Source organism: Diadema antillarum, unplaced genomic scaffold, assembly GCF_040938485.1.
Source record: "Diadema antillarum isolate AM-2024a unplaced genomic scaffold, OU_Dant_1.0 seq00001001_RagTag, whole genome shotgun sequence".
In the NCBI taxonomy this organism is placed as follows: domain Eukaryota; kingdom Metazoa; phylum Echinodermata; class Echinoidea; order Diadematoida; family Diadematidae; genus Diadema; species Diadema antillarum.
The window spans coordinates 135,944-160,754 of record NW_027271839.1 but is presented as its reverse complement, the minus strand read 5'-3'; the positions used below and the strand labels follow the sequence as shown (position 1 = coordinate 160,754).

The 24,811-nt window shown below is 38.6% G+C and overlaps 1 protein-coding gene across 1 annotated transcript; it reads left to right on the top strand.

Moving 5' to 3' along the window:
* Nucleotides 1-633: 633 nt before the first annotated feature.
* Nucleotides 634-24,055, top strand: LOC139742457 (ankyrin repeat domain-containing protein 54-like). The gene is made up of 7 exons (XM_071652995.1): nucleotides 634-1,316; nucleotides 7,350-7,397; nucleotides 8,171-8,269; nucleotides 18,395-18,466; nucleotides 19,832-20,004; nucleotides 21,897-22,004; nucleotides 23,996-24,055. Exons 1-7 carry the CDS (start codon nucleotides 827-829, stop codon nucleotides 24,053-24,055), a joined length of 1,050 nt encoding a protein of 349 aa, XP_071509096.1. The 5' UTR covers nucleotides 634-826.
* The last annotated feature ends 756 nt before the right edge of the window (nucleotides 24,056-24,811 follow it).

The following is a 24,811-nucleotide window of genomic DNA, read 5'->3' as shown; positions in this document are numbered from 1 at the left end:
TGAACGGCTAGTATGCGCGTGAGATTCAATGTGCGGGCTGAGCTTAGCAGAGCTACTGATACGTCCATTCGTGGTGTTGCCAAATTTTGTTTTTAACAAGAACACATGTAGCATTTCAAAGGATAAATTGTACACTTCAGAACACAGTATTTGTTTAAAAACTGTGCTGGTACATTTATAAGACAAAATTATTTTTGGTAATCAAAAAATGTTTTTTGTGTGAAAATGAATGTATTTATACTTGTGTAATTTTTTTATTAAATGGGAGTCAAGACGGCAAAACTCTTTACGTGACCGATTGATGACGCCGTACGTATGTACATATGTGCATACAATATGGACGTGTGTCCTTACACGATACACTGTACCATACCAGCGTCCAGTGGCGCGTGCAGTACTCGTTGTGTATGTTGTGGTTGTGGTGTGCAATCCTTATGTGGTACGGTGCGGGAGTGACGTGCGTACACTCGACACTGACGTCGACGACTAGACACCAAGGTTGTGTGGCATGTATTCCATGTAATGCGTTATGTGCCTGCCTGCTGCATGCTATCTGCTAACTAGCTAGCTAGCTACGTACATATCGATATAGATATCGCAAGCTAGCTAACAGTGCACAGTGTAGTACAGTACAGCACAGGAAGACAGGAAATCTTGCCACCAAATTCCCTGCACTTTTAAGAAGCCTTCGGTTAATGTTGCGGTGAAAGGACATCATGAAGGATCTTCTCGCCCATTGCAACTAAACTGTGAATGATGAAGTACCATCGCTGAACGCACGTAGAGAAAATATGATCGTGAAAACCCGACAGATAGCGTAAGGAGAATGAGCGACAGCGCGACAGAAACTGGACCGTCTTGTTCGGCTGGATTGCTGTACATGCGGGCTCCGCCACCCGTGATAAACATCATCGCTCCAAGTGACTCGCCGAACACTAACAATAATGTTGAGCCGGGCCCGTCGGGCGAAAACCATAGTCAACACAGCGTTGCTTCTGCCTCAGATATGTTGAGTTCTTGTGTTTTAGGACCAGGGGACAATTTTAAGTGTGACTTTTCAAACTGGTCTTCAGAAACCTCCAAAGGGTTCACTCTTGGAGGCGCTGTAGCATCATCAGCCAGCGCCAGCAGGGGTGCAGGGGGCCCAAGTCTTTCAACTCTACAAGTGCAACAGCCATATTTAGACCTTGAATATGCAATTTCACCGAATAACAATGAACTTACAGAGTTCCATGGCAAGATAAAAAAGAGACGATTGCGATGCCGCAGAGGTGCAGTGGTTCTCCAGCGATCACCTGTTGGTAGATACTTTCAAGGTATGACTGTTTTGTACGTGCATGACCAGGATTCCAGGAATGGACCAGGCCTTGGCATGACCAAGGCAAGACTGGCTTTGCCTTGATAGACAATAAGCACCATATTCAATAAATTTACATGATAATATTATTCGCAGTTCTAAAAACTCTTGATTTATTGTATTGTCAAGGTCAGTCCGGGAAACCCGCTCACGAAGACTGCCCCGCCTCATGAGGCCTGGGGGGGGGGGGGGGGGGGCCTCAAGAAGCCCCCCATTCACTTTTTATTCATCTCACATCTGACATATAAATTGTCGCAACTTTGCACATTCATTTTTTTGTTACACACACATGTCCACTATCCATGATGAAAAGAAGAAAAAATTCTGTCTGTTTTTTTTCTTAAAAAATCGAGTTTTAATCAACCGATGCAGAGCGATCCATCAAAACACGGGTGCCAGCGTGTTCGCACAATGCAAGATTGCCGCACGTAGCGGCCTGATCCGACTAAATACTTTCGGTGCTTTTTTCTGCAGCTCTCACCTCTCCGCGCAGGAATCGGCCTCTTGAAGCTGAAGTCTGACATCTTTTTACAGAAATTCGTAACAAGAAAAATAAAATCAGTACCAACCTGATCTTGTGCATAATGATCCAAATTACTATTCCACACTGATAGAGTACTCCAGTTTGTTTTCTGGAATCCCACGACGTGTGTTACCTCACATCATGCATCCAGCACACGAGACAGCGCGCAAGCTGTGAGAGCGAACTTGCGCCCGCACCGGAGGATCCTCCGGTGCGTGCGCAATCTCATGACTGTTTTTAAATTAAAATAGGCTTTAGAAAGATGTGGCAATCTAAAAAGTTAGTTACAACATTAATTCAAATAACCATAACATTGTTGCTTGTTTAGAATTTGTCAGTTCTACTTTTATTGAGGGTGCTATTAATGTATTTATCAGTGATCAAGTTATGAAGAAATATGTCAGATGAGGACGTGGTGCTGATATTACAAACTCATTTTGGACTGCTTTCCCACCATCAGGCAAATAAAATGAATGGGCATTTGCTTGTTCCGTACATGTAAGTCTTTACCTACACCAGCTACACTCAAATGTCTGTACACAGGCAAGTAGGAGAGTGGCACCAGGGTGGCACTGTGTATAGATTTCGGAAGTGCAATGCTCCTACGGTGAAGCTCTGTGTAAGGTACAATGTAGCCCAACCAAACGCTGTGTGTAGCACGTACAGTGACAGGGCTGTGTTTGTAAGTAAGCAATGTCACAGTCATTCTTTGGAGACAATCGAGGTGTTCATTTACAAGCTTCTCAGTATTTGATTTGTGCTCAAATCATCACAAATATGTAGCTCTTGTTTTATTTCTCTTACAAATTGAATCCTTGTTGTGTCTTTTTCGTAGATAAAAGAGAAGTAAGCCATAGATACCTCCTTTGAAATTCCAGTGTGGAGGGCTGCATATACCTCATTAATATATGAGATGGTAATTAAGTACCAGGTATTATTTTCCTGTTATTAGAAAAAAAAAAAATCACAAAAATCCTTCTCCCCCCCCCCCCCCCCCAAAAAAAAAAAAAAAAAAAAAATCAAGAATCAAAAATCAAAAATCAAACAGAAACAAAAAACAAAAGTCCATTGTTCAGTACTTTAGCCAAAAGATGAGTATGGTATGGTCTTGGAGTATACTGTATACTGTTACATTGTTATAAAGTAATGACACATCAGATGACTTAATTGTAGGGGTTCCATGCTGTAGTGTGGGTGCTATATAGTAGAACAAGCAGTATCTTACAAAAAAAGAAAAGAAAAGATGGTTAGGAATTTCATTTGCTATGTAAATACCATCTGAAAATAAAGGAATGGCACATTGTACATAATCTAAGAGTGCACTTCCAATCTTTATTTCCTTTACACATAGGTATCATATTGATATTTAGCCATTTGCATGACTGGCGATCACTATCTCTCTTTTGATAAGAAAACTTTTCCAAACTCAAACGTGCAATACCCATTTGTAATATTTGACATCGCTGGCAAAACAAAGTTTTAAGAAGAATTAACCAAAACCAATTAAATGGGAAATCAAATGCATAGTACATACTAAGGATCAATTGCAAAAGAAAATCACAACATGAGTGGTTTTGCATTTTTCTTGTGATGACACAGTATTTGTTTTTTGAAGTAATATGTTTCATTCATGAGATGATTTTCCTGTCTGAGTATTTATTTTCCACACATGTTTCATCATGACACATACTGAATTTTCCCTCAAAATTAAAAGGAAAGCAAAGCTCAAAGGCATTATAATTACAGCATCTACAACTTGTATGTGACTCCAGTGGTTTTCTCAATCTGTACATTTTGTACACTGAGCACTGGGCTTGAACACAAGCGGCTGTCAGGGTAGTGACAGATGGTATTATATTTAAAATGATGTAAGATCAGTGTTTTAGTACAATTGTACATCAGAACGTTTCTTCTTTGATAGTTTGTCAATGGTCTGCTTGCATACTGTGCTACGTGTAAGTTTGGGTGTCACTGTGGACCCCATTTTCATCCCTAAAGCCCACTGCATGCTACACAACTTTAGGTTGCACGACTAAGCGACTTTGGATCTGAAATAAACAAGCGTGTTTATTCTGAGGCTATTGTTATTTATTTCGGATCCAAAGTCTGTTAGTCATGCAACCGAAACTCGTACAGTGTGGGTGGCCTTAAGCAGATGAACTGAAATCCCATCAGTCTGCACTGCACTAGTCATGGAACCTACATGTAGACCCTGTTTCATATTTTAAAAGCACATTTTTGCTTAAAATTGTGTCTATGATTGAAGTACAGTCACCATTCCTGTATTCACTTTCTTCCTGGGCTTTTGAACATTTTATACTTAATGGAATTGGCTTGCACTTGATAATCTTGCAAGGATTATTACAGCTGTGTTTTGTTCTTTTTCCTCATCATCATCAACTCCTGATAGCCTATGAAATTAATGCTTTATGATTTGTGGTTGTTGTTGTTTCACTTGCCCTAGAGACTGTGAATGCAGTTAACTATTGGGCATCAATAAAACTTTGAAGAGTTGAGTGAGTACTGCACCTGGTCTACTCTCAAGTAATGTGAACATCTAAGTTTTTTTTTTTTTTTTTTTAAGCCTGAGAAGCCAGAGTAATTGCTTCAATATCAGCCTTCCCAATGGTCCAGTGTAGAGATTTTTAACATAAAAAAGTGGTAGACATCCACTGTGCAAGAGATGTGTAGGAAATCACCTTGGAAAAATATATTTTAGTGCAGGTCAAACATACTATAATGAAAAAGTACAAAAAAAAGCATGTAATATGATTCAAGGGTTCAACACTTTTTTTTTTTTTTGGGGGGGGGGCACTGATGTCTTTAAATCTTAAATTTTGGTTGCCCAAAAAGATTTGTAGTGGCCTGAAATTAAAACAAAAGTAACAATTTATTTTGAAGCTTTAGTTCCCAGAACGGGCCACCTAAAAAAAACCTGCTAGCCCAGCACGAATTTTTAATGGCCCTGGGCCACAGGGCCACTACTGATGCTAAATCCTGGATTATGTATCACATTACTGGTAAATAATGTTTATGTACAGGAGCATTGTACATCTGCTTATATGCGATAGTAGAATGTGCAATTTTGTACAGAGAATGCTACTGCCTTGTTCTGGACTTTGTGTTTCAAAGATAATGATAAAACTAAAAGTGTGACCTGTGCATGACCCAGCCACCATCATCATTGGTCATTCTTAAACCAAGCCCCAGCTGGTAGTGGGCAAGTGGCTGATTAGTGAGCTGGTGTGAATTTCGATGAAGATCCACAATTGAATGTAAGCGGTGTCTTCCAGGGCATGGCTCACGGGAGGTGCGACGATGTTCCCTGTCATGTGTGTGGTTTTGTGTGGCAAGCAGATCCAGGAAAGACCTGTCTGGAGTGGAAGACACAAGTAATCAAATGCCAGGCGGCTCAGTGAACTGAAGGCCCCTTGCTAGGGCGTCTAATGGGATGAAACAGGTGCCTGACAAGCCGAGTCACTCCTTGGTTTAAAGGCAGTTGCCTAGCAATCAGTTCGCCCGGGCCTCCCACTTCATTACCACAAAATAATTCAACCCATTGAAAAACAGGATTTGTTCCACTGTCCACATAAAACTGATGTCATGTTTGGTGTGGATATGCAGAGAAGGAGTCTTGAGAAAAGTGTATCTTTGGATTTTCTTTGACTATGTACCTCATCACTCAGTCTGTTGCTATAAAACCAATTACAAGTTTATGATGTGATATTTTTAATGGTCTTCTCTTTGCACCCATGCAGTATAGATTTGTTTGTGTGCATTGCAATCATGCAATCTTAAAGTGAACATAAAGCCAGTGCTGTTACCCACTAATATCTTTTTATTTTATTTTTTTCTTGGACGTTAGAAAAGATAAATCAGGTGGTACATATTTCACAATCAGTATGCAGACATTTTGCATTAACTGGTATTGCTTTACAAATTTGATGATGGAAAAATGCATGTAACAAAAATGGAAATTGATTCGTGTAATAATGTTGAGTATTGAGCTTGAAGTATGTAATCGTGTGAGCCCAAATTTGGCTCAATGAACTTTATAATATCTTCATGCCACCAAATAGCATGGAACTAGGCAAGACTTATTGGAGAGGTTCTCAGCCATTCCTTCTTCCTCTGAACTCTTGAGTTTGTGGTAATCTCTTGCAGAAGTATCAATGCAAACATTCAACCTTTAACTATGTGATCATATTAAGATATGTGCAAGTTAAATCATTTTGAAAACATTAGAAATATAATTTCAAGAATATTATTGAAAGACCAGAATTACAGAACTCATTGTTTTACTAACAAGAAAAATGAATAAATCAATGAATAGAGTTGGGGAAAATAAGGAAAGAAAAGAACACACAATACAGTACAGTCTGTATGTGGTTACATGCATCCCTTTCCCTTTGTGCCGAGCATGTTTAAGGAGCCTGTTTGACTGCTACTGGATTTTGTCATATTTTGTATCATTTCAGGCAATCAAAATTATTCAGAATGTACATAGTTAAGCATACATAAATAATGAAAGTGATGGAGCACTTGTAACAGCATTAGGGCAACAAACCATCCAAAATGTAACTAATGACTGCAAATATATCCTAGGGCTTTAAGGAGACCAATGATTTTGCCCTGTGCTTGAACTGCGATTCTTGGAGCAGGAAGAGAGTGTTTTAAAGCCTCACAACGCCGTGTAATTGCACTTCCTTGGCTACATTTAAAGCAGGACTGTGTATTGAATTAGCAGTCCTGGGTCTCTTGGTGCAGGCAATGCCAGCCACCATTTACATCATCTTCTGGGGGCATAATTGTCTTGTTTACAGGTGTACTGTTCCAGGAAGAGCTAGATGAGAGAGAGAGAGGGAGATGATAGAAAGAGAGAAAGAATGAAGAGAAAGAGGGGAGAGTGAGAGATGGAGAGAATTAGGGAAGAGAGGAAAGAAAACCAATACTTGCAGTACAAATGATATTTGAAGCTTTTAGAAGTGCTTGTCCATTTCATGAGTCCATTGAGGACGAGTCTTGAGTATACTCGGGCAGGTGTCTATGAGAAATGCGTGTTGTAGCGAAATCAGTCCATCCTCAACTGGTTAAGATTAAATCTGGCATCCATTTTCTTGGCGTGAGGATGTACGGCAATAAAGTCAAGCAATTGGATAAAAAGAAAAATGCTCTATTTGCTTTATAATCATTCAAACTCATATCAATTTGATGCTTGTAGAATGCAAATAAGTTGTACACTTAAATAAGATTTTATGAGCTCTATTTGATATATTTAATGTAGTAGAATAAAAAATACTTGTTAACTGATTTGTATTTGTTGGAGTATTTCATTGTAAGGAAGCTAGAGTTCATACCTGATAGTTGGTGATTTTAAGGATGTGCTTCTGGAGTAGCATTACAATCTTGTACCTTTGTTGTGATTAATTCATGAAGCTGACACTTTGTTTGCCTGTGTTTTATTGCCAGGTGAAAGAAAGCTGAGACTTGCTGCACAACAAGGGGAATACCATGAAGGTAAGTCTGTTGAACACTTGCCAGAATTTCACTGTGGGAAGAAATCACACAGAATATGATATAGCCCACACACCCTTGAACACTATGCACATGATGTTTGTTGATCAATTCTCATATTTCTTTGTGGCAATCTTTGTGTGTGTGTTTTTTTCCCCCATGGAAATGGGGGTGGGAGATAAACATTAACATACTTTTTAATGACGTAAAATGTCAATGCAGTATGGCTTGTATGTGGTCAAGACAAGAAATGTCGTCTCCAAGACGTACATACAAAAGGAATGATGGAGATTAAAAGAGATAGTTGTAAAGAACATGACATTCTTATAACTTTTACAGATCTGACCAAACAAAAGAACATTGATAATAACTTTTGTGATTATATAATTTGCTAACTTAAATGATTGTAGTATACATGTATATTTCAACATGTCATAACCAATCCTACCATGATACACCCATGTTTCTATTTCATTTAATCTTTATCTTTTATTCTTTTTTCCATCTGTCTACCTATCCAAGTATCTATCTACCTACCTACCTATGTAGATCTATCTTTCTATATCTCTATCCATCTCTTTATCTAGCTACTGTTCATAGTGTATGTTTCCATCCATCCATCCATCTATCTATCTATCTTATTTTATCTCTATCCATCTATCTATGCATCTATCTACCCTTTTGACAAGATATTTGTTCATTCCTTTATTCTGTACATGTCTGCCAGGATTCACTTGAATGATTCTCACCATCCTTCTCTCCCTTGTCCTGATTAGTTTTAAGGTTGCTAGACGAGGGCATCAACCCGAACCGAGGAGACGACCGAGGGAGGACAGCTCTTCACTTTGCAATCACCAAGGGCTTCCGAGATATAGGTATGACAGGGCTGCACACTAACCAGGGAGGTGGGAAGAGATTCCCGCCTCCTTGCACTAACCCATTTTTCTACAGGTCCAACCTGTCTGTTGGACCAGTAGGTGCCCATTTTTTTCTATCTTTTACTGGTCCATTCCTGAAAAAGTTACTGGTCCAACAGTAATTTTTACTGGCCAGGGACTGTTGGACCTGTGCCAGTGTGTAGTGTTGGTTATGACGATACCACCGACAGGGGTAGATGAGTTTGGTCCACAGATCCATAGTACCTGGTATGCTCATGTACAGGCAGAGTTCTAGAAGTGACAAAGCATGTCTGTGGCAGACCTGTACATTTGTCTGGTGTCTACTGCACTGTGTGAAGGGTTTAATGGCATTGGTCTTGTTATCCAATATATGCCAAATATTTTGCAAGGTTTGTTTGTTTTTTTGTTTGTTTTTTTGTTTGTTTTTTGATACAAATTTTGTTACTCTAGTGATGAAATGGGTAAATTTAACAAAATCCTAGAATATTAACTCTGAACCAGGCGTGAATGTGACATGCACGCTTATATTTCTCTGTTGACTTCTGTACCTTACAATTGGGAATTCAGCCACTGAGGATATTGTCGGGGAAGTCCCAATTCACACACACACACACACACACACACACACACTTTTTTTTTGTTTTTCAACGATGTTTATTCTGTTCCATTCAAAGTAATAGAAAAAAAAATAACAATTTTCATTTGCTACAATTGAAATGACGAAAATATACATTTGTGATCATAATAGCAAATTTGCTATTGCTGTACATAATGACATAACAAAAATTACATTTTCATGAACAATTATCAATTTACATACAGTCACTTCCCCTATGCTCTCAAAAAATTGCTTAAATTTAACAGTGATAATTCAATTCTTCTAGCATTAATCTTAATAATCATCCAAATGAATTATGCAGCAAAATTATACAGTAATAAATAATGGAACCATATTATTTATCAACCAATACCCGCCCATACACCTACTAACTCATATCCCTTACTGAGTCCCTATGACCACCCCCACCAGTTCCCTCCCTTCCTGTTTCCTCCCCCACCCCTATCTGTACACATGCAACACACAAACACACACAAACACACCCATACACACACATACACATGCACCTAATTTGGTTAACTGCTCTTGCCTACGCATCACAATATAGTAAATATAGTTATATAATCAGCCCGCCAACAGGCTGACAGGAACGCATGGGAAAGGAGGGGGAGAAAATACAAAACAACACAAGAGAAAAAAAAAAGAAGAAGAAGAAGAAGAGGAGGAGGAATGAAGGAAAGGGAAAAAAATGAAGAAAAGAAAGAGTGGAATACTATGGAAACATTACTATTTTCTTAAAAGTCACAGACGTTGCACGTAGCTTCAGACTGGTTTATTCAACACACACACACACACACACACACACACACACACACAAAGAAAATATAGGCTTGCTAAATTTGGCATATACAGTAAATCATTTGGAATGTCTTGGTATTACTTCAACTGAAGATGATTACGTGAAACATCATTTTGCAGTGCAGCATTGTGAGGAGATCGAAGAAATTTTAAGGTTTGAGGTATAAAGGGAATGACGGTATGTGAAGATTCCAGTGACAGACTTACAAGTGGCAAGTGTAGTCCCATTGGTGGGTGGAGCCTAAATCCACCTGTCTTCATATCAGCCCAACTTGCATCTCCTTATGAGTGTTGTTAATTAATGTATACTGCACTTTGCAAGCATAATATTTTGTGAACTAAGACTTGTAAGACAATGTTGCTAACGATGGAATTCATCATCTACTGTAAATGCAGATATTTTTGGGGTACATGAATTTTCATGTATTTCACTCTACTTCTGGCCAGCACAACTCTAAAACCCGCGAAAATGTCTTCACAATTTTCTCTGCTTATTTTGAATGGGTTGGCAATTGCATAGTGCAAATTCAAAAATCCGCGTATACAGTAGATGCATGTTTTGAGCTGCTCAGCCCCCAAGAAGAAGAAGATAATAATCACACAAAAGTATTGACGTTTGCAGTAGTACAGAATGAAAAATGAAAGAATTGTCCCTTTTCAGGAGAGAAGTTTGTGATTTCTTTCTATGGAGAGACTATGTACACTGTACAGCAGATTTATGCTATGGGAGGCAGTGGTTACTGTTATGTATCAGCAAACTTGGGGATTTTGTGAAAATAGAGAACATCTTAGAATACCACATATTCAGTAATTTTTGTTTTTTGTGAAAGAAGCAAAGACTGTGGGGCAGTATTAAATGTCTTGTGTCAAACATCACCACCCCCCCCCAAAAAAAAAGTATGAATCAGCAAAGCTTTGTAATATTTATCGAAAAAACAAGATTTAAAGGGTAGCTGAGCAAGGGTGAATTGCCCACTGTTGATGCGTGCCACACTCCTCACACCGCATATAGAATCAAGTCTTTGATTTTATGATGAAAGGCGTGACTTGGCCTGACCCATCAAGCTTCCCGGGAATGTCATCAGACATTTTGTACATTTTTTGAAAGATGAAAAACACTGTACATAACATTCAGATCTTCAGGACAGCAGTGGTGTGCTGTTAAAGGTCCTGTTTACCTTTGGGAGCAGTGATTTAAAACATGTTCAAGATATCACATTTGATGCATTATATGTGTAGGTCTGTTTTGTCACATAGCATCCTGCCATATACAATTTTTGCAATAAAGCCTATTTAAAATATTTGTAAGGAGATATCAGAATTTTTCTCATTAGACCATAACTGGAGAGGGTTTAGTCTGGAAACATTTTTGAATAACTTTTGTTCACATTTTGTGTAGTTAGCAATACTCAACATTGATTATACAGATTCAAATTTTTACAGTGGTTGTTTATATCCCTGACTCACATTTAGAACTATTTTAAAGTACTGATGCTGAGTTTTTGTTTTTTCTGCAAATGGTGAATTATGCCTTTAATGAAGGGTCAGAGACTCTGATAAGATAGGTACCCCCCCCCCTCACCCTGAAGAGTGTGACGTGTGACGACGTGCTGTCGATGATCCCATACCCTGTAGGCAGAGCCGTGACATACTTTGATTGATTGCACTCCCTATGTCACATGTCACATCAGTGGTTTGTGTCACGAATAGTTCCTACCCAAGGCCTGTATGTTTACGTCACGTTTAATGTCAGGGGAAAAAAAATGAAAGTGCGTCACAATATTATTCTTGCATGCCCAAGATCAAACCTAGTCAGATTATTTTTCTCAAGGCCACAGCTGCTCCCAGTATCGTAAATGACTGCAGAAGATATAGCTGTACATAGAGAGTTCTCATCAGTCGTTTAGAAGAACTTTTATACATTGTAATTCCGATTGTAGTTGTAGAGTTCCCTGTTGGATAAACCTGTGATAAACAGTAATGTGTACACTTTATCACTTCAGGAAAAACTCCTCACATACCACTATGATATCTTCTGAGTAGAGGCACATTATTTTGTGCCTTTTCATATCCATAGGCTGCTCCATTGTGCAACATATACAGACCTATATAAATTTTCTGTTGCAACTGATTGACAAATTGCCATTTGTCAGTCAGTTGCAAAAAGTTTCTCTTGTTCCTTTACACATCACAAAGAATAATCACACTCCTCATTGCTAAGAAACAGCTTCCATAGTAACTTCAAGCACATATCAAGGTTCAGTCTCATTCCATCTCAGACACTCTAAAACCAGAAATTTTTGCATGCCTCAAACTTTTGCAAATGTTGCAAGGAGCCAAGATTCGCAAAAGTAAACTTTGTGCAAAAGTTCTTGTCTATGCACAATGCAGTGAATGGTAGTCACCAATTTGCAACAGTTTCATGCCACGAAAAAGGCCATCGGCTCCAATTTCCCATGCTGAGATAACAAATGTCTTGCTGTACAGTATTGTGTTCATTCAATAACTTTCCACAGCTTTGAGCTATGACCACAAAACTCAGACCACAGGTACATCACCTATTTAAAAGATGCCAGTCAGATTCGAATATTGGTGAAGTCAGACAAGGTCAAAGGTCAAAAGTCAATGAACTTACATTAAAAACCCTTTAATCACAGCTTGCGATAATGTGGGCAAGACAGTGCATGGTGTTTGTCTTGTTCTGCAGTATCTTGTAGGACTTTTATTGTGATGCATTCAGCAACAGTCGAGTGCCATGGATACTGGGAAGTATACTGTAAAACATGATATATTCGCGGCACGAAATTTTCGCGAATTGGAGCCGACGGCCTTTTTCGCGGCAAGAAATTTTCGCGAATTGCCTCTTGCGTTCAATGCATATAATGTAGATAAGAAGTTTCGCATGCATTTTCATTTCGCGAATCTTGGCGCTCACGAAATTCGCGAAATTAAGATGCACGTGAAAATTTCTCGTTTTACAGTAATGTTTGGTGTGTAAGTCGTGAGAATCGTTACATGTCACCAGAGTGTAACATAGACTTGTCATAAGTAGTACTGCTTTCTTACATCAGAGAGTTAAACTGCTCGCATTTGATACTGCAGTTATTGAGGTCATTGTTGTTGTTATCTGTTTATGTTTTGTTTGTGTTGCTGTTACCCGTCTAGTATTCTGATTTCCTTTGTGACTCTTGCCTAGTTTTTATGTCGCTGTTACGAAGTAGGTAAGTTTGCAACAAACACAAATTGGTCTCTTACTATTTGCATGGAGACAAAGTAGGACATAACTTTTCTGTTTGAAAGCTGCTTATAAATCTGAGGTCATGTACAGGTGTAGATAGAGTTGTGATACAATCTTATATGGTCAGATAACCTAGTTTGAATTTCAACAGGTGCTAATAGCTCGGAGACATGTGTATCGTGTTTGTACCTACATACATTAACAGTACCTTTGGTATCCTTAATAGGTACATGTATGACACTATTCCCGCTGATTTACATATTAGTTTAGAACAAGAGAGCTTTGCATTGAGTGGAAGCTGAGCTAGTGTGGAAGGAAATGTTCTCTAAGCTTTTTGTGCAAACAGAAAAGTAAAATGTTAGTTGCATATAGCCTATGTCAGGAAATTTATGACCTTTAGTTAGCACTTCCTTTACTACCACAGACACTTAAATGTGTTGTGATTCTGACTTGTGGCTTAGAGCAAACACACCATACTGCAGGAACAAGCATATTATGTGAGACGTAACCATGTCCTTGGTGCCGTAACCATGTCCTTGGTGGCAATGCTTTACGTAGTTTAGTCGTGACCTCTCTGGTATTTGCTTCTCGCTGGAAAAAAAAATGGGTTAGCGAAAATAGAAAAGGAGAGGAAGAGGGATGCTGGGTGAGAGATGAATTTTTAGAGTACATGTTGTAGAGTTCAGTGTACTGTCACTGGCCAAGAATGATGTGTGTACTTGTGTAGGGCATACTGTAAAATAAGGAATGTTTGCATGCATTTTAATTTCGCAAATTTCGTGAGAGCCAAGATTCGCAATTATTAAAATGCATGTGAAAGTTCTTGTCTACACTATACGCATAGAATGTTAGAGGCAACTCGCGCAAATTTCATGTCGGGGAAAAAGTCAGTCGGCTCCAATTCGCGAAAATTTCATGCCACAAAAACATTGTGTTTTACAGCACTCTGCTCAATAATGTAGGGTCACTGTGTTGTGAAGGGTTCAGGTACTGATGATTTAAAATTTTCTCCAGTGTTAATTTTCACAAATTACCTGCAATGTCTGCCTCTTTCCTGCATGGAGGCGAGCAAAATGCAGAGACTCCAACTCTCCCATTTTCGACGGGAGATCTCCCGCCGAAAGCCCATTTTTGCAAAATCTCCCGTTCTCCCGTTTGAGATTTGATTTCTCCCGCCCTGGCTCTGTGTCTCCCGGTGGAAAGGATTTCTTCATTATTGCTATCGTATGTTGAAAAATAAGCCTTAGATAGCACCAGAGAACATCTAGAACCATAGAAACTTCGCGCTTCGCACACATCAACTTGGAGTCTCCCGTTTGCTAGGGGTTTCGGGCGGGAGAATCTCCAGATCAGAAGGTGCTTGGGGTTGGAGTCTCTGAAAATGTCCTCTGCTCTGTAATGAGCTACTCAAGAACTGATATGAATTGCAACCAAAGAAACTGACATTAAATGATTGGTAGATTACGACTAGACCTCTATCCTTGAAAATTCATGATATGGAAAAAAAAAAAACTGGCTTCTTGCCTGCCCTGCTCTTTGAATATATGAGCGGTATTGTCAAACAGTAATCTGTGGCATAACGACTGCAAATCAATGTTATGTGTAGGCTGAAGAAGAATAGCGGGAAAAGATATTCACAAGGGGAAGTAATGAAACAAAAACATCAGGTGATGACAATTGAACAGAGTAGAGGAGCCATCACAAGAGTAGCATATGAAGGGTTGCTATGGTTACTAAGGTTGCTACGGTGGCGGGAAGGATGCAGTGAAAAGATGGGTAAGGAGTGAAAGATTAAAGTGGGTGTGAGACGGGTGCTCAAAGTCATGAAAATGGATCATGTAAAGTTCATTCTCCTCATTGGTTTATCGTGTATTTAGTTTGTTTCTGTGGCGATGTTTATTTAAGCACCAGACGACAGGAAAATGTACTCTGTTGCCAAGCTGAAGAAGTTGGTTGTTTCTGGCCACCTAATGTACATTTCCAGCTTATTTATCCAGTGTTTTATCTTCTTGTGGTATTAATCTCACCCCTCTCATTAGAGGAAGGAAGAAAATGAGCTGAGAATCACCTAGTAGTCTGGAATCAGGACTTCTTTATGATAGCTTTATTTGAGCTCCTAAACCTGAATGTGTCAAGTTGAGTGATGGTGCGAAGCCAAGAACCTGAGACAAAAAGAGTCCATATGTATTGCTCTCTAGAAGCTGATAACTTTCCCTAAGAATATTGATGGAGCGTACTTCTAATTTACAAAGGCGTGAACTTTTGAACTCTGTCAGCATCTGAGAGCGATTGGTCTGGACTCTTTTTCTTCCCGTTCTTGGGATCGTGCCATCACACAACTTGATGCGAATTGGTTTAGCAGCTCCAGTAAAGATCTGTCGTAAAAAGAGTCCAAAATCTAGAATATGACTCACCATACTTCATGCCAAGATTCTCTAATGGCTGCCATTTTCTTCTCACATCTATTGTTAATGTAGGTGTTAGTGTGTGTTTGGGGGGATGTAATGCTACAATTGTAGTTATCATCTTCTGTACATGACTGTTCATGTAGGCCCTACTGCCCAGTGAAAAGCGAGAGAGAGAGAGAGAGCTTTGCGGTCTCACTATTCCCCCATTGCGATAAAAATGCTTTTGGTCTTATCGTGTAACAGTCATTGTTGCTCTTCTTTGTATTTGCTTACAACTTGAATACTATTTTTGAATACTACTACTTTTGAATACATTTACAGCTACAGTGTATGTACATCAACAGAATCTTTCAAGAGAAACGTAAAGACATACTTATTTTCATTGTTATGTAATGATATTGGAGAGCTGTATGTAAAGCGCATAGAGCAGTTTTTAATTGATTATGCGCTATGTAAATGCCAGTTTATTATTATTATTATTATTATTATTATTATTATTATCATCATTATTATTGTTATCATTATTATCATCATCATCATTAACATCATCATCATCATTATTATTGTATAATAAAAGATTTTTGTGTGCATGAAATTTCGCAGGAGCCAAGATTCGCGAAAGCAATATGCATGCAAAAGGTTGTGTCTCAATGTAAAGCATTATGTGAATGCCAGTGGCAATTCGCAAAAGTTTCATGCCATGAAAATGGCTGTCAGCTCCTATTTGAAAAAGTTTCATGCCGCGAATGTTTTTGTTTTATAGTAGTTACCCTGCGTGTTCATGAAATATGGGCAAATAGATATAATTTTTGTGGTTTGGAGCCGTATTCCATGAGGCTGAAGGCCAAATGGAATGTGGCTCCAGAAATGCAGCTGAGATGTACGCACATCATATCAACAATGCACAGCACAAAACACACCAGAGCAATGACCTCATTCACAAAATACAAGAAATATTCAGTGGATGATTGACATTCATGATCACTTAAAGATATATTGTATTCCTTTTAATTCAAAGACAGAATGTGAAGTGGTTTTTTCTTACCATTTGTGGCCAGGACATTAGGAGACTTGTTAGCCAACATCACATCATCATCGTCTCATCTTCGTAGTAAAAAAGTATATGATTATGAACAATATCACCATTTTGTATGAATATGTGTGACTAGAATTCCATTGTACTCTCTGTTTTTGTGTGCAATATGAGTGATGTATGCGTGGGTTTGATTTTGCTCTGTGGTGTTCAGTTGACATTAAAATTGAGTGGGTTGAGTGGGCACATCATGTCAACATTTTGTATGGATCCAGTGGAGAGAAGGAAGGTAGCCCAAAGGTCTTCTACTGTTATGTCTGTAGTATACTAGTAGTTTTGCAGCTATTGTTTTTGTCTCTGGTAAGAATTATATGTTGGCTAGTCAACAGTCTTATTTCTTAACATAATTTGTCTGTCAGCATACAAGTGTGCTTCATTCAATTTTTTGACTTGTAGAAAGAGCCAGGGGAAAGTAATTATGTCATATGTTGTAACATTCTTTTTTATGTCTTTATAATAAATAATGATAATACAGGGTACTAATAATCACATGACTAAAGTGCTCAAGGTGTAGTGGATAAGAATGAATTATGAAATACAGAAATCATAATGAGCACATGTACATGCCTAGTAAGAGAATTGAAGTATATTTAGTAATGAGACATTTATATAGATCTACTGAAAAACAGTTTTTATGAGTCTTGCTTGTATGCTTTGCTACTATACTGTTCATCCATGCAAGTGTTCATGTTTATACAGTATGTATTCACATTTTTTTTGTCAAATCTAGGAGATACAATGTAGGTATGAACACAGTAATGTGTTTCCCATGGTAACATTCTCTTTCGATGTCATGTATTTTGATGTGATTCTTCTTGCCACTTTACAATTTGTCACTTAAAACCTGACAAATAAAGAGAATGTGTGCAAGATTAAAGCAGGCTGTCCCCTCCTGTGAGAAGTATGAAATCTATTTCAGTTGTCAACTCCAGTTATGCCTGTCTGACATCAAGACATGATAGGAGGAAATGAGTGTAACAGGAACATTTAGTGGCCAAATCAAGTCCATCTTATGTTTGAAAGTATTCAGAGAAAAACACTACGTGTATGTTTGCTGCCGAGCTAAATCATTCAATGTCAATGATAAATTCAGTGTGTGGGGGATCTTTGGTTTCAGTGGTTTTCTTCTCTTCCAGCTATTCTTAGGAACTGATTATTCTTTTCCTGAGCTTGCCTTGCTCTTAGCTGTTCTGTCAGGATCATTTTCCATCATCAACTCTGATTTTAAGTGCAGACTTAGAACATTTATTTTGCTTAAACATTCCTTCATGTGTTATTTGTATTCATGATTCATGTTTATCTATGTCTATACATATAAAATGCCAGTGAATATCGTACTAACAAATTGTTTCATGCATTTGTAACTGTGATTCATTTGTTCATTTAATTTCTGTTTGGTTATAATATAGTAATTAATATTTTGCCATCCATCAAAATATATTCACTCATTCATCCAAGCAATCAGTCAGTCATTCATTCTTCCATTCATTCATTCATTCATTCATTCATCCATTCATCCATTCATCCATTCATCCATTCATCCATTCATCCATTCATCCATTCATCCATCCATCCATTCATTCATTCATTCATCCATTCATCCATCCATCCATTCATCCATCCATTCATTTGTTCATTCATTCATCCATTCATTCATTCATTCATTCATTCATTCATTCATTCGTTCATTTATTCATTCTTCCATCCATCCATCCATTCATTCATTCATTCATGTATTCATTAATTCTTTCTTTCTTTCTGTCATTCATCTGTAAATGATTCGTTCAATCAATCACTTATTCTATAGATCAGTCAGTCAGGTAATCAGTCAATCAATTAATCAAATGATCAGCCAACCAATCAAGCAATCATTAAGTCAGTCATTCAGCTAGCCATGTCATCATTCATTCATGATTATTTGCTGTCTCAACTTGTATTCCTGCAGTGCAATTACTCCTGGACCGAGGGGCTGATGTGAACCAGAAAGACGGTATTGGCAATACACCATTACACTTAGGTGAGTCTTTGAAAAGGGAAAGCAGGTATGGTGGTTGCATAGCCTTCTCAAAGCCAAGAGTGCTCAGTCATATGATATGTTCAGCGTAATCTTTTCCAATATGTATAGTTGCAGGGCTGCCAACATTGGAAACTAGTTGAGAGTGAGACTCCCATAGGCCAATGCTGTAATTTAGGAGTCAAAATGAGTGAGATCAATAGAAATGCATGCATGCAAATGAAATAAAGTTTTAGAGTGAGAAAGGACCAAAATGAGTGAGTCTCACTCTCAATGAGTGAGAGTTGGCAGCCCTGAGTTGGGTGTCCAACACGTCGACACCCTACTGTTTTTTCTGTCAGTAAATACATAAAATATCTCACAATTTGTCTGAAATTTTGCTCACATGTAAAGAAAATACTCTCAATTCACAAGTGCGCATTAAAAATGCAATTTGCGGTACATGCTCCAAGATAACTGCTTTGAACTCGTGGGTTGTTATTTTGACCCACTCAGTTGTGCCATAGTTTTGAAACCAACACCCTTACCCTCCATTGACAATACGTGTGAAATGCACGTAATACTTTTCCAATGTGCATTCATAATCTACGGTATCATTATTTTGCTGTTGATCTTGTTTATTATCAGGTTTTTCAGTAATATTTCGGCATCATCAAATCGCCAGTGAAGAATGCAAAACCACTGCGCGTAGTCTCATGCGTGAAAGTTCATTCTTTATGGGCAGTGCTATAAATAGAGGGTTGTCGGTTTCAATGTACAGTGTCAATGTGTTGGACACCTACTATACATTGTAGGTCGTACTTTTTAGAAAAAGAACCTTCATTGTAAATTATTGTGTTGTTTTTTTCCAGCTCAGAGCTTTAAATAAACAGTGTCATTTTTATCTCATGCTGTGTAGTTTTGTAGCGATATGATTTTGGTGAGTCCATAAATAAGGGCTTGCAAAGACAAAAGTTGGCAGTAACATGCACATGTAGCCTGTTTGAGGGATGGAAATATTTTTCCTCGGTTTCATTCTTCATCAGAGCTTCTTTTCTCTTATTACATTCCTGCCCACATTAATCTTGGCTCACCCATACCTAGTAGTTGTGAAAGAGCATGCCTATGGGTATCTCTTTCTTTCTTTTTAGCAAGAAAGCATATTTTATGAAATATGGACTCAAAGATAATACATTAACAGATACCATGTTTGTTTATTGCATGTCATGGTCACATTGAATGCAAGCCACATTTGAGATGTCAAAAGACTGTGTTATGTTGTACAGATAGTTGTGTAAAACTTTCATGTGTGGCTCCATTCAAGTGTAATTTCAGTGAAAATGCATTGTTAACATTCATTCCTGCATTTTTGTCCATCTCTCTGGACAGCTGCAATAGGGAGTCACATCTCCATGGTAACGACCCTCCTCCAAGCTGGTGCCAATGTGCAGGTCCTGGACAGGGGAGGCCACACCCCTTTCCACCTGGCTCTGAGTCGTCTCCAACATCTACGCACCAATCCCTCGCTGGAAGGGATCCAGTTTAGGCAAGAGATACTCCAGGTAGGCCTTAGTCCCACACATGCATTTTTTATGTGTTCTGTTTGCCTGCTGTCCATGATTATATGATTTTTAAAAGGTACTCAGGCAGTGTATGCAAGTCATCTGTTGTCTGATTAATCCTAAGAACTGGCAAATAATGTTGCCTTTTTGATAAATTTACAGGGAGAATGGAGAACAGAAAAGTTGTATTGTGATTTGCAAACATAATTCCAGAACGAGCAGATACTATCTTGATATTGTTTGCTGTGTTTGTCTCGATACCTTGTATATCAAAGTATTTTATCTAGGATGTATATATTGGGCAGCATTGCTAATATTGACTACGGTACTGCCAAGATTCACAAATCATGTTATGCTGTTCTGTGCTGCACCAGCGCAACATGCAGAATTACACTGCGGAGACCTGTACGTTATGTACAGCAGAACTGGCCAAATTTAAAGGTACAAAACACTAATCTGAAGTGTTCATAAAAGTACAGGCAACTCCAATTGTAATAAAGTCCTTGGGACCGTCATTTTTCTCTCATTACATGTATATCAAAATTTCGTTATTGCCGAACAAATGAAATATATAATTTATTTTGGGACCTAAATTCTTACTTTGTTGTAACAAAATTTCGTTAAAGCCATTTTCTTTAATTACAGGAGCGCACTGTAATATAATTTGCTGCCTTCAGTAGTGATCACACTGTATTACACCTTACAGTAGGTCTTGCATACTCTTGTGTAAGGCCTACACATCATTGCAAGCCACGTAAACACAACTAGGTGTGTGTGTTTGTGTATTTACGTGTCTGTGTATTTATGTGTGCCCAAATTGTGTAAATGATCTTACTACAAGAACGCTACACTCTCACAGCTAGACATGTTTTGCATGCATTGTATCAACCATGTGCAGCTTACGTCGTGGTGAATTCCTTAATTAAGTTTATTAGCCAAGACCGCTAGCAAGTGCCTTTGGCTCACAAACACTATTCATGGCTAGAATGCCTGTTGCCAAAGCTAACACTATTTGGAAGAGGGGAACCGAGTTAAGTGTGGGTTGTGTTTCTTTGTGAGTGCACCAATGTGGGGATGTTGGTCCTTTAAACTGGGAAGGTTGGAGTGGTAATCAAATTACATGGAAGTATGCCAGCAGTCTATTACTAATCTATCGATGGATGGTTTTTATCAGCACAGGTTAAGTGAAAAAAAAAAGAAATTGACTAGAGGTGATTATCACACTTTCTGCTCAGGAAACTGACTTTGATGGTGTTTTACCTACAATATATTAGCCAAAGAGCAAATTCAAAAATTGGTTGACTGTATATTGCTAAAAAATTCAAGTGAATATATTATTGCTGAAAGATTTAAAATGGAACAAAATCACTTCAAGGGATTGTATAGTTTTGGTTGAGATCCAACTTCAGGTTTCTAACATCTTTTGTTCACTATATTTTGTTCACATAGTGAGAAACCTCTTAAGAAATGTGAAAGAGCATGTAATTCCAAGAGGAATTCAAAGTTTATTTGATGAAAATTGGTTTTGAAATGGTAGAGATATCCAAAACAGAGCAATCCTCATAAAAGATGGGACCCACCTTTTATTATGATCGCTTTGTTTTACTTTGTATTTGGATGTTTCAACCATTCCCAAACCGATTTTTATCAAATAAACTTTGAATTCCTCTTTGAATATCATGCTCTGTACTATTTCATGAGTGGTTTCTTGGTATCTCACAAAAAGTTAAAAGCCCAATTTTCATCTCCACCAATAGTGTACCATCCCTTGCTCAGGGAAGTTGATACTAATGAAGATTGCCCCAGCAGTAGTGAGTGAAGTGTAATAATGTACTCTACTGTCTTTCATTTATTGAACTTGGATTGCTATGATTGACTTTGGTCCACCATAGATCATGGGGATGCTAAGGGTGTATGTGTCTTGTCGGGGCCAGCAAGAGAACGCCATACAGCTGGAGCAGATGTCAGCCAAGCTGAAGGAGACAGAGAGGAAAGAGGAGGTGGGTACCATGGCAACCATGTCATGATGTTGTTCTTATCTCAAATAGCATCCCTTTGACTGGCCCCATCCTCTGTCAGTGTGGAAAATTAGGGGAAATGGTCCTTGTAGGAGATTAAACTGCCCTCTTCACGGAGTATAAAACAGTGCAGACACTTGAATAGATGTGATTGGATGTTTCTTTTCATTGTTGGTGTGCAAATGTCAGAAGCTAAAAATGTATTGGCCATGAAATGAGATGATGGTTTCTTTCATGATTTTACAGAATAGATATTTCCTTCTGATCTAACTTGAGGTATATAAAAAATTCCATTTCAGACAGATTGAGTGAATCTCCTTACAAGATTAGGCTTTTTTATATAACACCTACAAAGAATGTAGCTATCCGATTGGTCAATTACCCATCACGTGACATTTAGTTAAAAGTTCCATCGCATGTGGTGGCTGTCAGCCATGCAATTTTGTTTGAGCAAAAATGGTTAGTGCATGGCTGAAGTCACCCATTTCCATTGACTCTCGTATTAAACTCACGATTGAGTCCAAATTTTTGTTCCATTGCACGGCTCTGATTTCACAATAAACAAACATTTGCCGCGCTCACTCAACAATTACAAGCACGCTTAGGCAAAAAAAAAAAAAATTGTTGCATTGGCGTAACCCGCCCGACCCTAAAAATTCCGCCGACCCCATGTTTTTTTATTTTTTATTTTTGCTATCGATATCAAATATCTTGTTGATTGCGATCGCGATCGCACAAACCCGGAAGTGGAAACGGCTCTGGGGATATCGGATGTACGAGGGAGAGATCTAGCGCCTCGCATAAGCCTTCCTTGATCAGTACGTCATCTGTTTCCAACACGGACACGTACTCTAACAAGATTTATTCAGTGTATACGTAGCATTCAGACTGCGATGTATTGTGCACAGTTTTGCCGTAGGTTTCTTGTGTGGAGAACTTACACGAATCTGTATATGTGGGACTGTAATAGAGATCGCCGTGTGCGATGAAAAGATCGTACATATGGGTCAATTTGCATCTATCTTATCTAAGTCAAAATAGTAAAATATGAAGTGAAAACATTCAGGATAGGGATTTCAACATCTTTAAATTCTGTGAAGGGGTATAATTCCAGTAATATCGGCCTCATAAATGATTTATAGAATAGATGAACACAGCACATTCGGTGCAGCAGTTGTAACTGTTTACTGAGCTGAGCACGAGTTTTACACGTAAAATGCAGGTAGCAAAAAAAAAAAAAAGATAATCCGCCCGACCGACCCTATTTGAAAATCTCATGTTACGCCAATGCAACAATTTTTTTTTTTTTGGCCTTACAAGCATGTACTTTTGTCACTGATTTTTGTAAACAACTTCAACTGATCGGCTTTGCGTATGTACGTACACTGTGACTGACTGTGCGACTACTCATTCGTCTTTCACAGAAATGGTTGCCATTCTGTGCTAAATTCAAGAATCTGTGTGGACCACATCTGTTGACGTACAAAGTGTTGTATAAAACAAACAGCGTATGGTCTTTACTCATGCAGTGGAACAAGATTTCGCACTCGTTGAAAGATGAGGCGCACTATTCAACTAGGATTCGCCTCGTTGAATAGAGCGACTCTATCTTTCACCTCGTGCAAAATCTTGTACCATCGCGCTGGTGACCATTCACTATTTGTATATTAGTCTGTGTGCAAAGCGAATGATGAGCCCTAGACAAATGACATTTAAGCCACATAACCTAGAGAACTGCTTTAGGCTTCCATGCTTAATGATGTACTGCCATACAAATGGTCATATCTTTTCTGTCACTCCAGAAGATCTCATTACTATCTTATTTTTGCCTCGTCTATGTAATTACAACATTTACCAACTCGCCTTGACCCTTTCTTATTTGGTCCATCCTTATTTTATTCATTTTCCCTTAAATTTTCTCATTTTTCATGTCATTTTTTTTTCTCTATCGTCTTCTTACGTACATACATCAGGTCGACCTTCTCCAAGACATGTTAGAAGGCTTCACCAAGATGAACCTCACCAAGCAATGAGTGTCCACCAGCTATGGTGCAACAAGAAAATGGACAAATCCCAAGGGTATTCAAGAGGTTGAAATGACGTATTCACCCTTCTCCAAGTATGACAGCCGCTGCTTAAGTTGGACAAGATGCTGCGACATTTACGTATGACTCGCATGTTTCAAACTCGGTGCTCTGAAATGCCAAGGGGTACCTTTCTAGTATCTGCTTGCCTGCTTATGAATGTCTCCCAGAATTGGTTACTTAAGAAGAAACATGTAAAACTCTCGTCGTCAGAGTATGTGTGCTGCTTGCTGGCAATGTGACAAGCGTTTCTCGCACAAAATGTCATCAAATTCCCCCCCCCCCCTCCTTCCATGCAAAATGTTTCTCAGGACTAGACTGAGAAATGCCCATGGCTAGTCATGTGACATTGTTGCGTGTTTGCCAACTACTTACGATGAGTAATAGAGTAGGTTGAGTCTGCGTTTGGCTGCATTGGTGCTTACAAGAGGTGCAGTCAATGTACATTGTTTACTGTTGACGTTATCCCAATATTTTGTATTCATCAAAGCTCTAGGATTTCATGCTGCAGTCAGCTTTGTCAAATTTCTCACTGTCATATGACCATGTTTGCCTCCCCATGGCAATGAGTGGGAGTGTAATTATTCCTGCAGTAAAAGTGAGAATGGTTAGATCAATGTCACATGTTAGGGTCGCTTGATTTCAGCAGTGTGGGTGTATGACGTGTTGGATTTCATATGCTGATGCCAGACAGAGAGCCACATT